Here is a 13,981-nt window from a genome sequence, read left to right as displayed (position 1 = left end):
CTATTTTTAGCTCCTTTTAACAGCTAGGAGTCAACTCTAACCTGGTGTTTCATTTCCAGGATGGAGAGAACTATGACAATGAAATAGACTCTAAAATTGATTTAATCGCTGATTCTGATTCCTCACTTGGCGCATCCGTGGTCACCATCACCAAGAGCCACTTAAAAGCCCTTTGTTTGATGTTCTGTAGAGCAATTTTAATAGCAATGGTTGCAAATCAGGAGCATGGTCTACAAATAACAAATGCTGGAGGGGGTGTGAAGAAAAGGGAACCCTCCTGCACTGTTGGTGGGAATGTAAGCTAGTATAACCACTATGGAGATCAGTGTGGAGATACCTTTGAAATCTATACATAGAACTATCATATGACCCAGCAATCCCACTCTTGGGCATGCATCAGGACAAAACTTTCCTTAAAAATGACACATGCACCCACATATTCATTGCTGCACTATTCACAATAGCCAAGACATGGAAACAACCCAAATGTCCATCAACAGACAATTGGATTAGGAAGATGTGGTATAAATACACAATGGAATACTACTCAGCCATAAAAAATAATGAAATAATGCCATTTGCAGTAACATGGATGGAACTAGAGACTCTCCTACTGAGTGAAGTAAGTCAGAAAGAGAAAGACAAATACCATATGATATCACTTATATCTGGAATCTAATATAAGGCACAAATGAACCTTTCCACAGAAAAGAAAACCATGGACTTGGAGAATAGACTTGAGGTTGCCAAGGGGGAGGGGGAGGGAGTGGGTGGTTGGGGAGCTTGGGGTTAATAGATACAACCTATTGCCTTTGGAATGGATTAGCACTGAGATCCTGCTGTGTAGCACTGGGAACTATGTTTAGTCACTTATGATGGAGCGTGATAATGTGCAAAAATAGAATGCATACATGTATGTGTAGCTGGGTCACCATGCTGTACAGTAGAAAAAAATTGTATTGGGGGAGTTCCCGTCGTGGCGCAGTGGTTAACGAATCCGACTAGGAACCATGAGGTTGCGGGTTCGGTCCCTGCCCTTGCTCAGTGGGTTAACAATCTGGTGTTGCCATGAGCTGTGGTGTAGGTTGCAGACACGGCTCGGATCCCGTGTTGCTGTGGCTCTGGCATAGGCCAGTGGCTACAGCTCCGATTCAACCCCTAGCCTGGGAACCTCCATATGCCGTGGGAGCGGCCCAAGAAATAGCAACAACAACAACAACAAAAAAAGACAAAAAAAAATTGTATTGGGGAAATAACTATGAAAAATAATGTAAAAAAATCAGGAACATCTTCAACATAATGAAAACCACTGCCATGTTTATACATGTGCCAGGAAATCATGAATGTTCCTTCTTTCAAGCAAAAATGTAAGACTCCATTAGTATTTGTTAGTCTGTACTCTGAGAATAACTGCACTTTGAGAGAGAAAATAGAACCTCGTGGTTAGTTAATTCTTTGTTCCATAAGTCTTTTTTGAGCTATGAATAGGGCTCTTTGGCAGGAAATATGGGATGTTCAACATAAGACCCCTACTCGACCCTGAGACTTGACCATCCAAGAAAGAAAGAAAGAAACCCTGAGAAATATAGCAAATCATTCAAGTCCAAGGTAAATAAATACCACGTTGTATTTTGCAGGTGAAGATTGTGTAGCTGGGAAGAAGAGGGGGAGATCTATGACAGCTAAAGACCTGAGAATGTGACACAGAAGCTGGTATTTCTTACTCCCTGCCATGTTTTCTAGTCACATTGCCAGGCCAGGAACAGAACTGTTAGTTTCTAGTCTCATCTCTGAAAATGTGACTGCTGCATCAACCTACAGGTTCGGCCCATGGGTTTCAAATTAGGAAATACATAGTTGATTCTTTTACTTGCAGATTCTATATTTGTCAGTTTGCCTCCCCGATAAAATTTATTTGTGACACCAAAATCAATATAGTGCTTTCATGGTCCCTCCCAGACATGGGCAGAGCCCTGAAAAGTTGGGTGGAGAGGCACTTACCTCCCAGCTAAGGTCAAAAACAGCTAAGCTCCAACTACTCGTTTCAACTCTCTTAGACTATAAATTAAGTGCCCTTCTCACAGACTACAAATAAACCATTTTTGTATGTTTCGGAAGGTGATTTTGCCATTTAAAATGGCCTCAAGCCTAGTGCTAAATGTTGTCTGGTATCCTCAGTGCCAGTAGGCAGTACCTGCCTTAGGAAGAAATGCATACATTAAATAAGCTTAATGATGCTGTTGATCCCCAGGAGCTTGACGTTAATGAATTAACAGCATGTATTAAATAACGTATCTTTAAACAGAAACACACATGAAACAAAGTTATGTACTGATCGGTGCACAATAATATTGGGTCCAGAGGGTCAGAGGAACCTGAAACTGTTATTTCTACCAGGAGCAATGATTATTAGCTATTGTAAATCCACCCTCCTTCCTCTCCCCCAGGGCACTGGCTCTCTCTGCAGCAGTGTATGAGTCTTGCCATTGGCCTAGCCAGATCATTCATTATAAACGTTCCCATTAAAAAGAAAAAGAAAACCACGAAACTTCCTCTCCAGGATTCCGACACCAGGTGTCAACTGTGGTACTTTCTTTGCCTAGGACGGTAATTCGTATTTGTTGATAATTGATACCCTTTCCCTTGATTTAAAGGTATGCATTACTTTTACTCCACATGCCCCAGTAGTCACAGATTCCAAAGCCACTGGACCACTTGAGTACATAAGTGCCACTGTTTAATGAAATATGTATACTCAGGGCTGTAAATCTAAATGTGTGACTTAGTGCTAGTTGCAGATGATTATGGCCGTTGAGTATCTACACGGATCATGGTGATATCCAAAGGAAAATTGCTTTTATACATTTGGATTACTTCATTGAATAATATAAAATGAATATCAATAAATATATTCTCAAAACAGAGAGACAGAGACAGAGAAGGCACAACCAACTTCAGGCCTGCTTCAGGCATCGTTGGGTGGAGCACGCGCCCTGAGGTCCCCAGCGGGCGCCCCTCGCCAGAGGCGTGGAGCGGCCGGCAGGTGGCGCGCAGCAGTGGGGCTCGGTCGCAGCGAGGTCCCGGCCAGGTGGACTGGAAGGGGCGGGGGAAACCAGAAGCGGCCAGCCGAGGCAGCCCCGCGGGCCCCACCCCCTCCACGCGGCGCTGCGACACGCGTGCGGGGAGAGGAGGCGCCAGCTGCATTCCGAGCTCGGGCACCGCTGCTGTTTCTCCGCCGAGCGTCCCAGTCTATCAATCCGAAGTCCGGCTACCATGGAGGCTCAGGCACGAGGTGAGTGGTGGCCAATCGCCCTGAGGGTCAGGCCCTAGGGCGCACAAAAGCCCTTGCCTTGCATCACCCAACTTTGCTCCCGGACAGAGCGGCTGGGTGACCTCTCCACAGGTCCGCAACTCCGCTTCTCCCTGCGCTTGCCAAATAATTCCTGCTCCCCAAACTCTGGATTTGCGGTGGGGTTGGGGACTGGTGAAGGAGACCTTAAGTGGAGGGGACCCTCCGCGGGAAACGCGCCCGCGGAATGCTCTCTTTGCCAGCTAGCCGCCCTCACGCTTGCCCATCCTCGCGGGCGCGCAAAGGACCTGGGGCAGGGTCCAGCGCCCGCGCTTCGTTCCCTTTTCCGCCGGGTGCAGGGAGGGTGCGCGGCTTCTCCTGCTCTGAGCGGTGGCTTTGCGTCCAGCAGCTCCCAAGTTCAGGGCTGAGGTGATGGCTCCACGGAGACCTGGGTCTCCCGGCTACGCTAGGGGTTTGCAGCGCGGAGATATGCCTTCCTAGGCCGCGAGAGCATTACCCGCCTGCTGGTCTCCAGCAGCGTGTGTCCCTGTTTCCCACGGTCAGGGAGCGACCTCTCCCTCCCCAGGCGCGTGGAGCCGCCGGCCGCTGTCTGGCCTGGCCGCCGCGCTCCCAGCTGCTGGGGTCGCCCACTGGAGGAGCCTGAGGCGGTTTCACCGAGCGCAGCCTCGTGTTTTAGGGTCACTCTCGGACTAGGGTTAGGGAATCCCGATGGAATCGTACAAGAAAGGAAGTAAATGGTCGGTGGAAAGAAGCAGAGGTGGGCGGATGTGGAGCAAAAGACTCGTAACATTGACTTTGGAGTCTCTCTTGGGAGCCACGCCAAGAAGGGATGGGACGCGGAGTTCAGCCTTTTTCAGCCTTTAAAGCAATCATTGCCACCCTTCTTCCACACTGCAGTAAATTCCATGATAGCTTTTAAAATAAATAAAAACCTGTTTTTTGGGGGGGAGGCGGGGGAACGACGGAGGAAGAAGAGGTTCATGACCCTGTGTGATCACCCTTTAGGGGCCCAAGTGTTCGGCCTGAGAGCTGCTTGGCGGGTGCCTGGGCCTCAAGCCACCCAACAGGTTTGCTGCCAGGATTACAATGGTCTGATCAGTACGAACCATCCTGGTTTGTTACCTCAGCCAAGATCCTGTCCACAAAGCTGCCATTTCCAGTACTTCCCTCCCACCCCATTTTCTAATTAGGAAAGGAGAATTCAACCAAGGATGGGGGATTGTTGGTCGGATTCAAAAGCAGAGGTCAGATGGGAGGCCTTCACTCTATGCTGAAGCAGGTGGGGACAACGCTGGAGCTTTCTAACCTTCTTTGCAGATTAGAATTATTAGAATTATTATTAGAATTATTTGCAGACCTTAAGTATTGGCTGATCTCAAACCAGTCAAATAGGAATCTCTGGGGCCTGAGCCTGGGCCTGGGTATATCGGAAAGCTTCCCAGGTGACTCTGTTACTCAGTGAGGTGGAAGAAAAACTACAGCAGACAGGAAACAGTCATCAGATTTCTAAAACTACCGATTGGACCCGCTGGTGTTATTGATTTGCTTTACTTGTGAAATTTACGTCACAAAGATTCCAGTGCTTTCCTTTGCCAAGCCCTGTGCTAGGAAGAACAAACACAGCCTTGATTTCTGCTTTGTGAAGTTTACAGTAGAGGAAGAGACACATATTCATTTGCTAGTTATTTGATAGGCCTTGAATGTAGGTGATAATCAAACTAGCGGAGTTGGTTTACTGTGTCCCTGTTTCCATTGTTAGTGCTTTGCATGTGTCAACTCGTTTCTTCTTCACAAGTCTTATGAGGTAGGTAGTGTGGTTCCCTCCATTCTCCAGAAAGGAAAGCAAAAGATGTAACGTGTTTGTGACATCAAGAGCGTAATGAGTAGCAGAGGTGATGCTGTGAGAGCCCGATCCCCATTCAAGGCTTCCCACTTTCAGAAGAAAGGTAAAACTTAAGTCCCCACCTATCTCTCTCTTGCCTCTTCTGCTCCTCCTCTCCCTCATAGGAAGCCATCCTCGGGAGACTTGCCTTAGGGTGATGGTTAGCCAGGAGGAGAGAAGTGAACAGATGTAAGAAAGACTCAGGAAGAAAAATCAGAATAACTTGATTGGCTATGAAGGGTTGGAAGGGGTATCAAGGATACCTCGACTTAAGACTTTTACAAGTGGATGGATGATGCCTCTTAAATTCTCACCTGCCCAGTACTTTAAATTCTTCACTTTCAGACTTTTTTGTCATTTAAGCAACAGACATATCAAGTTCTTTTAAGAGTAAAATTTATCACAAAATGTTTATAGTTTATATTAAAGGAAAAATTTTTCTGCTTGGCACAATTTTTCTGGCTAAAAGAATTGTCTCTCTTAGATTCTAAGCCAGTCCTGTGGTTTCCTAAGTGCAAGTTTCTGTCACTAGCCCAGTTTATTTTAGAATTATCTAGAGTGGGGATGGCATATCTTTCTGCCTCTTGATATGGAGAAAAGCAGAAATGAGTGAGGTTAAGTGGGCAGCTGCTGATAAGGTGCCCCCATGCACTTTACAGCCGCCTCCCCTGAATGCCGTGGACATGACTTGCACACATTGCTCAGTAAATGCAGCCTAGAAACTTTTCTGTAAGTAAAAGCTGTAGCTATATTCTTTGACTTTGTAAAAGAATGGATTATTTCCAGTAAAACAAGAAGATGTTCTGGGAAGTTGGTAGAAGGGAAAACACAAGTGGGATTAGGAGCAGAGTGATTCCATGAAGAGGGGCTGGAGAACAGTGTGCAGTGAGGGGCCCACAGGAGACCAACCCAGCTGGTTGTTTTTCTGGTACGAGAGGATTTTGCTTTAATAAAATTAATGTATTACAGAGAAACTCTTGTTTAGGAATGTAGCATTTTCCTGAAACATATGGCAGTCCTCTAAAATAAGATATTCTTGGAGTTCCCATTGTGGTTCAGTGGGTTAAGAACTTGGCATGATGTCCGAGGGATGCAGGTTCGATTCCTGGTCTCGCTCAGTGGGTTAAGGATTGGGTGTTGCCACAAGCTGTGGCATAGGTCACAGATGTGGCTTGGATCTGGCATTGCCGTGTTTGTGGCGTAGGCCTGCAGCTCTAGCTCCGATTTGACCCTTAGCTCGGGAACTTCCGTGTGCCACAGGTGTGGCCTTAAAAAGAAATAAAATAAGAAGTTCTTGAACTTTTTAAACTACCTTTCAGTATTTCACTACTCTAGGAAATAATTTTCTGTCTTTCTCAGTGTCTTTAACATTAAAAGGAAAAATTACTCTTAATGCATATCTATTCAGATTAATAATTGTATTAGTGTCCTATGATTGCCGTAACAGATTACTACAAATGTGGTGGCTTAAAACAACAGAAAGGCATTCCCTCACAGCTTTGGAGGCTGCAAGTCCAAAATCACTATCGCTGGACCAGAAGTAAGATGACGCCAAGGCTTCGACCCCTCTGGATGTCCTAGGAAATAATTTGTCCTTGCCTCGTACAGCTGCTATGGTGGCTGGTGGTGTTTGGCTGCATCTCTCCCATTTCTGCCTTTGTGGTCACACTGCCTTCTCTTCTGTCCATCAGATCTCCCTCTGTCTCTCCTATAAAAATGCTTGTGATTGCATTTCTAGCTTACCTGCATACTCTAAGATAACCTTCCCATCCCAGATCCTTCACTTTATCATATCCGTGAAGATTGTTTTCCCATATAAGGTAACATTTACAGATTCCAGGGATTAGGACCTGAGATCTTTGGAGGCTGTTATTTAGCCAATTACACTAACTATTTTTTATATTCAGACATTCTACCCAGGAGGATTCTCAGAAATCCATGCATGACATACAAGTAATAAATGTTGGATTAATCCTATTTGCAGATTCCATTAAAGAGAAAATGTCATATTTACCTTACTTTATACTTTGCTCCCAAGACATTTATTTGCACTCATCTTGTTCCAGGGAGAACTTAGGGCAGTTTATACAGCTAGATGAAACACAGCAAGATAATGGAAATTAGAAATAGATGAAAGAAAACAAATAAGGATTAGAATAGAAAATAAAGCAAGGAGTGAGCTCTAGAAAAATGAATACAGTTATATTCTTTTTATTAATATTCTATGAAAATAAATTCTTGCTTTGTGAACAAAGCTTTTTTTAATAAAACAGTAAAATAATCCCTTCTGCCCCAAATAGCAAGAGGTCAAGTCTTATATTGTAGGGATCAGATTACTCAAGGAAAAAATTGTTTTCCACATATCAGGCCATGTAATCATAAACTCAAACTATGGGAGCTAGGTGTATTATATATTTTGATTTATGATTTTTAAAAATATTGTGAAGAGCATTCTTACTGTCTTCAAAGCTACCTTATGTTTTCTTTCTAAATGAAAGTTTTAAAGTACATAGTGGTATATATATTATATATATGATAAGGTCAGTCATTTGTAACAAATCATGTATTATTGTTGCAATTAAAATTCCTATAAAATCAAGTTATACAAATCATAAATATTATAGCATATTAGAACCTATTTTGAATTCCCTCTTCTAATAAATACTTTGTTTTTTTTAATACTCTTGGGAGACAGAATCTGAGAAGTTGCTTCAACAAACTTTTAAGCAAAACAATCCATTTTTCTGGCCACTCGTAAGACTTGGTACTTAGGAAGTGACAGTAAATAATAAGTAAGTACTTCGGCAAATATTGTTTGTTAAATATTTCAACAAATATTTATTGTTTACTGTAGTGCTAGCAAATGTTCAGTGAACACTTACTATTGAGAGGCAGCGGGGATAGTCAAACTGCCTGGATTTTAATCCTGCTGTTGTCACTTGTCATTAACATGACCCTGAACAACTTATTTGATTTCTCTGGGCCTTGGTTTCCCCATATATAAAGTGAAGATAATAATAACACCTGTCACATAGGTTGTAATGAGGATTTAACCAGTTAATGTATGCAAAGTGCTTAAAATGGTGCCCAGCACTTGATGAGTGCTCTAGAAACGTTTGCTGTTGCTTTTAATAGCTTATGTCAAGACCTTGACATGCATGATCTTACTGAACCCTTTACCGACACCATGGAATAGATATTATTACTTTTAACTCATTTTACAGACAGGGAAAACTGAAGGTCTGAAGAATTCAGTGAGGAAGGCAGATTTCAACTCCAAGTCCATCTGAGTCCAGAGTCTGAGCTCCACCACTATACCACATGGCTTCTCAGTACGTGCTGGGCAGCATATGCCAACAGGAAACAGGATGTGTTTGACGTGGGTCGTTTTTCCAGGGAGGGCAACAAAGAGTCACCCCTATAGGTAAGGGCACCTTCAACTAGTTAGATGGTTTATTTCCATGTCACTGGGATATTTTTTTAAGTGTTAAAAAGTACTGATTAGAACTAATTCACAATGAAGGTGAGAAAAAAACAATAATATTTGAATAGATATTGTGTGTGTGTGTGTGTGTGTGTGTGTGTGTGTGTGTGCCAGATACCATGTTGTTATGCACTTAAATCCTGTTATTGGAGCTCCCGTCGTGGCTCAGTGGTTAACGAATCTGACTAGGAACCATGAGGTTGCAGGTTCGATCCCTGGCCTTGCTCAGTGGGTTAAAGATCTGGCATTGCTGTGAGCTGTGGTGTAGGTTGCAGACGTGGCTCGGATCCCCCATTGCTGTGGCTCTGGTGTAGGCCGGCGGCTGCAGCTCCACTTCGACCCCTAGCCTAGGAACCTCCATATGCCGCGGGAGCGGCCCTGAAAAGGCAAAAAAAAAGACAAAAAAAAAAATCCTGTTATTTAATAAATACAACAAAGTCACAAGGGAAGTTATGTTATTTGCATTTTACAGATGAAGAAACCGAGTGACAGAGTAGCTAGACAGCTTTCTTCAGTTCATAGATCTTGGATGTGTTAGAGCCCAGATTTGCAATCAGAGAGTCTGACTCTATACCTTGGGATTTTATTACTATTCTATACTATCTCTTTAAGTTGGTGTGTATAAGTAGTGCACAAAAGTAAAAGTAATGGCTCTGCATTACATTCTGTATCATCCTAGGGGGGTTAAAAGTGCAGAATTAAATCGCAGTGTCCAATATATGGGTGGCATCTAGGTCTGGGAATATGATCCAGTAGCTGAGGTCTAGAAGAATAAGCCCCATATTATAGCAGTTTGCTCGCGATGGGGGAGGGGGCTTATGGAACAATAGCTTGCTGTTTTAGTTCTGTTTTCAAGAGGGCAAATTCTAAGGAGTTCCCGTCGTGGCTCAGCGGAAACGAATCCGACTAGGAACCATGAGGTTGCGGTTTCGACCCCTGGCCTTGCTCAGTGGGTTAAGGATCTGGTGTTGCTGTGAGCTGTGGTGTAGGTTGCAGATGTGGTTCAGATCTGGTGTTGCTGTGGCATAGGCCGGTGGCTACAGCTCCTATTAGACCTCTAGCCTGGGAACCTCCATAGGTTCCTAAAAAAGGACAAAAGACCAAAAAAAAAAAAAAAAAAAAAAAAAAAGAAGAAGAAGAAAGAAAGAAAAAGAAAAAAAGAGGGGGCAACTTCTATAAAATCACACATGTAATTCTTAGACCCAGTATAGAATTTTATCAGTAGCTGCAAGGAAAAGCCAGCTAAAAAGTGGAATATGGTTCACATATGTTATTCTCGTTCATGTTCATCTATATTGCCTAATTTCAGGACTTTGAAATAAGTAAAAGGCATAGGATCTGCATGCTTGTTTCCAGAAGGTAAGACCTGGACTCTCTAGATGCTGGCTAAAAGGCCACTTCTCATTGAATACCCCCCAAAGAAAGATTTTTAGAATCTCATGTGTTTATAATTACTTGTTTGTATGGATATGTTTCACTTTAACCATATCCCAAGCATGTTAGTTCAATACCTACTGTCACTTTGCTGTACAGTAGAAAATTGACAAAACACTGTAAACCAGCTATAATGGAAAAAATAAAAATCATTTTTAAAAAATTCAAAAAAAGAAGGTTCCTAGTGGGAAAAAAACGGTCAGAGGATATGTGCTTAAGCTACTGTAGCAACCTCTGTGTTTCATTGTTGTGCTCTAAAATGGCTGTCGAAGAAGAGGGTGGCAGCCTTGGGCATCAGCCTGGCTTGCTCCCTGTGTATGCGGACCTTCCCCATTACTGCAGTTCTGGAATGTTACTGCAAAGACAGTTCTGGAACACTTTGAAACCACCTCTTGAACTTACTGAGTTAGGATGCTGTTAAGAACACATAAAGATGACCCCAAACTGTGGATATTCAAGCCTGTGGATATTCAAACCTGCCATTCTACATTTCATTGACTATTTAAGAAATGAAGTGTACTTTATTTAAAATATATGCATTAAATTAAGAATCACCATTAATGCACCAGAGAAGGCAGCAGAATATTTTAGTGAATTTGAGTTGGCTAAAAGAAAGCTTTAGGTCCTCAAGGAAAGATGAATTTTAAATAATTTCACACAGCGTGTCTCATTTATAAGTGTTGCATTTTGATGGGGAGGGAGTGAGAGTCCCAGAATAAAACCACAAATCTCCAAGAATACCTTTTCATCACTGACATACTGCTTCTTTTTCGAAAGACAAAGATCTGGCACTTTTCTATTTGTGCTGTAGCCAGATATTGTATCACACATGGAAAGAGTGTCTATATGTTACTCCCCATGGCTAGACTTATCCATGGTTGTTTGGACCTTATTACACAAATTACAAGCTAGAGACGTTGTATCTAAAATAGAGACTCCTCCAATTCTTTGAAAATCGAAAAATGTGCTTTTCTCATAATTAGACATTTCTGTCAATCAATAGCAAGAGCACCTTGTCAAGAATGCTGGAAGTAGAATTAATTCATTCAAAAGAAAAAGATAACTAGGGATTTGGGGGTGGGGTGTGGGAGGGAATATCTTCACATCTCTCAATTTATAATCTCTGGCTATTGGACATTTGTTTGTTTTTCCCTGATTTTTTTCTCCCTGCATATGAATAGTAGCAACAATGAGAGCTGGAAAGAAAATTGTGTAGAAATATTTCTAATGTTTTGGGTTTCAAAATGGATTCATTTCTACATGAAGACATCAAGGAAAGATGATTCCTTTACCTAAGAGGACAGGTCAGTAGGTCCTCATTATTCCTCTTTTGATACCCCAGGGCTCTATCTGGACATTTCAAGACATTCGGGCTTCCTGCAAAGTTTATTTCAAATGATTGGAAGGTTCTTATAAGCACTCGCCTCCTCCTATTTTCCCCAACCCATGAAAGACATTCCCTATGAGGAAAATATCTATTTCTTGTAGGCCTACTGTGTGCCAGGCATGTTTCCAGTTGCTTATGGGATGTTCCATCCGGTTCCCATTGCCCACTCTCCATGCCACTGTCCCTGAAAGAAGGAAGCATACTCTGAGAATTAGGACTTGCTTTTTTTTTTTTCACTGTGACAGTTGAGAGAAGGTGTAGAGGTAAGCACACATACAGAAATTTCTCGCTAGTTTGGTAGAATCTGCCTGTGCAGATGTGAGAGGGGTACCCACCAGCCAGAAGGTAGGAGCTTGCTTCATGGCAGTGCTGAACACGTGCTTTGCAGATTCTCTTACATGCAGGACAGGAACTGAGCTGGAGACCCTGACTCCTCCCTTCCAGGAATGATTTTGTCACCCACAGAGCAGAAAGGTCTTTGTATTTACAAATAAAACATCTAATACATTTTAAAAGCAAATCTTGTATTGGGAAAGAAAGGAAGGTGATTTTAATAAATGCAAACAGAGGTGAAACACACATCTGAAAAGAGATTCAGATGAACACTTGGAAAGAATTGGAATCCCAATTTCTCCTACCATACCCCCATTGACTTAAATTATTTAATTATGTATGTATGACTTCCTTCATGAAGAATGGGCAAATAATAATGGGTTTATCACTAACTTTTTATAGTTTACCATCCCAATTTTTACAGTTAGACAGAATTAGAGCCTCTCATGACCTTTGCTATTGGAAGGAGGAAAAACATTTATATTTAGCGTCATCCTACACGTTGTGTCCTGACAGGTAAATATGCTTGTTTGCAACTCACAACATGTAAAAAAGTATAGAAACTACTGCCAATGGGGATCGGATCTCAGGATGAAAAGAACTTGACGCCAGTGTTCTGTTTGGCCCTCCAGTCCCCAGTGATGCCCTGTGCCTGCCTCTGAAAAGCTGCCCTCCTCAGACTTTTGTCTGCTTTTCTTATCCTTTCCTTAAGGCTAAGGGAAAATAAATGTGTTGGATTTATGCAGTGGGACCTTTTATCTGTGGTGGAGTTATAATGGTCTCATGTAATAGCTTTGAATCTGGAGGAAAGAGAAAATTAGTTCTTTCTCTTTAAAAACAAAAATTTCCAGCAGGCAGGCCTCTGTCCTCATCTTAGTTGACCTACCAGCATCGCTTGGCACAGTTGCTCCCTCCCTCCTCCCTGGAGCACTTTGTTCTCTTGGTTTCCCAGATGCCAAGTACATTTCCCCATCTTTCTTCACAGGTCCCCCCCCGCCCCCCCCCACCCCCCCCCCGCCCCAGTCTCCTTTGCTTGCTATTTGCACACTCTTGCATGACTCCTGCTTTTATTTTATTTTATTTTATTTTATTTTTTGCTTGTTTGTTTTTGACTCCTGCTTTTAAATTCCATCCATATACCAACAACTCCCAAATGTGTTTTTCCAGCCTGGACCTGGCCCCTCAACGTCAGTCTGCTCACTGGCTATGTCTGCATGAAGGACTAATAAGCAGCTTGAACTTTACATGTCTAACACTGAATTTCTGATCTTCTTCCTCCAAAATAACTCTAGCATCCCACTATGTCCCAAAGCTCTCCCCATCTCAGTTAATGGAAGCTCCATTCCAAACACAGAAGCCCCAAACCTATCCCAGGAAAGATTGTTGCACGGAGGTTCCTCCTATCATAACCTGTTTCCAGTCCGTCGTACCAGTTCTGCTTGCAAGTTGTATCTAGAGTCGGACAGCTTCCCACCCTCTCTCCTGATAGTGCCTTGGTCCAGGCCACCATCATCTCTCACCTGAGTTTCTGTAGGAGTTTCCTAGCTGGTCTCCCTGGTTTGGCCCTGGCCTGTCTTCAGTCTGTTTTCAGCATAGTAGTGAGAATGCTCCTCTTGAAACCTGTAGCATTTTGCTACTCCGCCCTTCTGACTCTGCAGTAACTCCTCATTTCACTCAGAATAAAGGGTGGGGTCACTACTGTGGCCACAAGGGTGCTACACGATCTGTCCCCCTTCCCGTTACTTCCCTGACCTCATCGCCCTTTGCTGCTCCTCCGGAGCCTTTCAGTTTACTAATCCTTCTGCCTCAGAAACACGTCCTCAGCTACCTTCCTGGCTTGCGTCCTCATCCTCCATTCTGGGCCAGTGTCACCCTTAGTCCTGGCAATTGGACCCTGTTGTCACGGGACAGTTCTCTGTTGGTCTCTCAAGTTTCTGTGCAACTGGTCTTGTGAGCAAAGGCATTCACAGCTAATTTTCCCTTGACTGCCTTTTCAAGGAAAGCTTTGCATAGCAGGCAGCCTTGGAAGACCAAGACTGTCTCCCTTAGGGGCTGATAGATTTACTGTCTGAGATAATAAAGATCAGGTCTCCCTCTGGACCAGAGGTCTAGCAGATTTGCTAGCAGCCCCTGTATAAAAGCAGAGCATCC

The 13,981-nt window shown here is 43.2% G+C and overlaps 1 protein-coding gene across 6 annotated transcripts in view; it reads left to right on the top strand.

Moving 5' to 3' along the window:
* Window positions 1-3,185: 3,185 nt before the first annotated feature.
* The window catches only part of TPD52L1 (TPD52 like 1), a 94,099-nt gene continuing 83,303 nt past the window's right edge, over window positions 3,186-13,981 (top strand). For all 6 annotated transcript variants that reach the window (XR_014839725.1, XR_014839736.1, XM_021088722.2 and 3 more), the window contains exon 1: window positions 3,186-3,292. Coding sequence is in view for 4 of the 6 variants with exons in the window: in XM_021088722.2 (XP_020944381.1) it covers window positions 3,274-3,292 (19 nt within the window). In the remaining 2 variants the exon portion in view is untranslated. The remainder of the gene's footprint in view (window positions 3,293-13,981) is intronic.

Source organism: Sus scrofa, chromosome 1 (genome assembly GCF_054392235.1).
Source record: "Sus scrofa isolate SSC_HxYL_T2T_F1_AM1 chromosome 1, Sscrofa_HxYL_maternal_Yorkshire_Landrace_v2.0, whole genome shotgun sequence".
NCBI classification, from domain to species: Eukaryota; Metazoa; Chordata; class Mammalia; order Artiodactyla; family Suidae; genus Sus; species Sus scrofa.
This window is presented reverse-complemented; position numbering and strand designations above follow the sequence as displayed.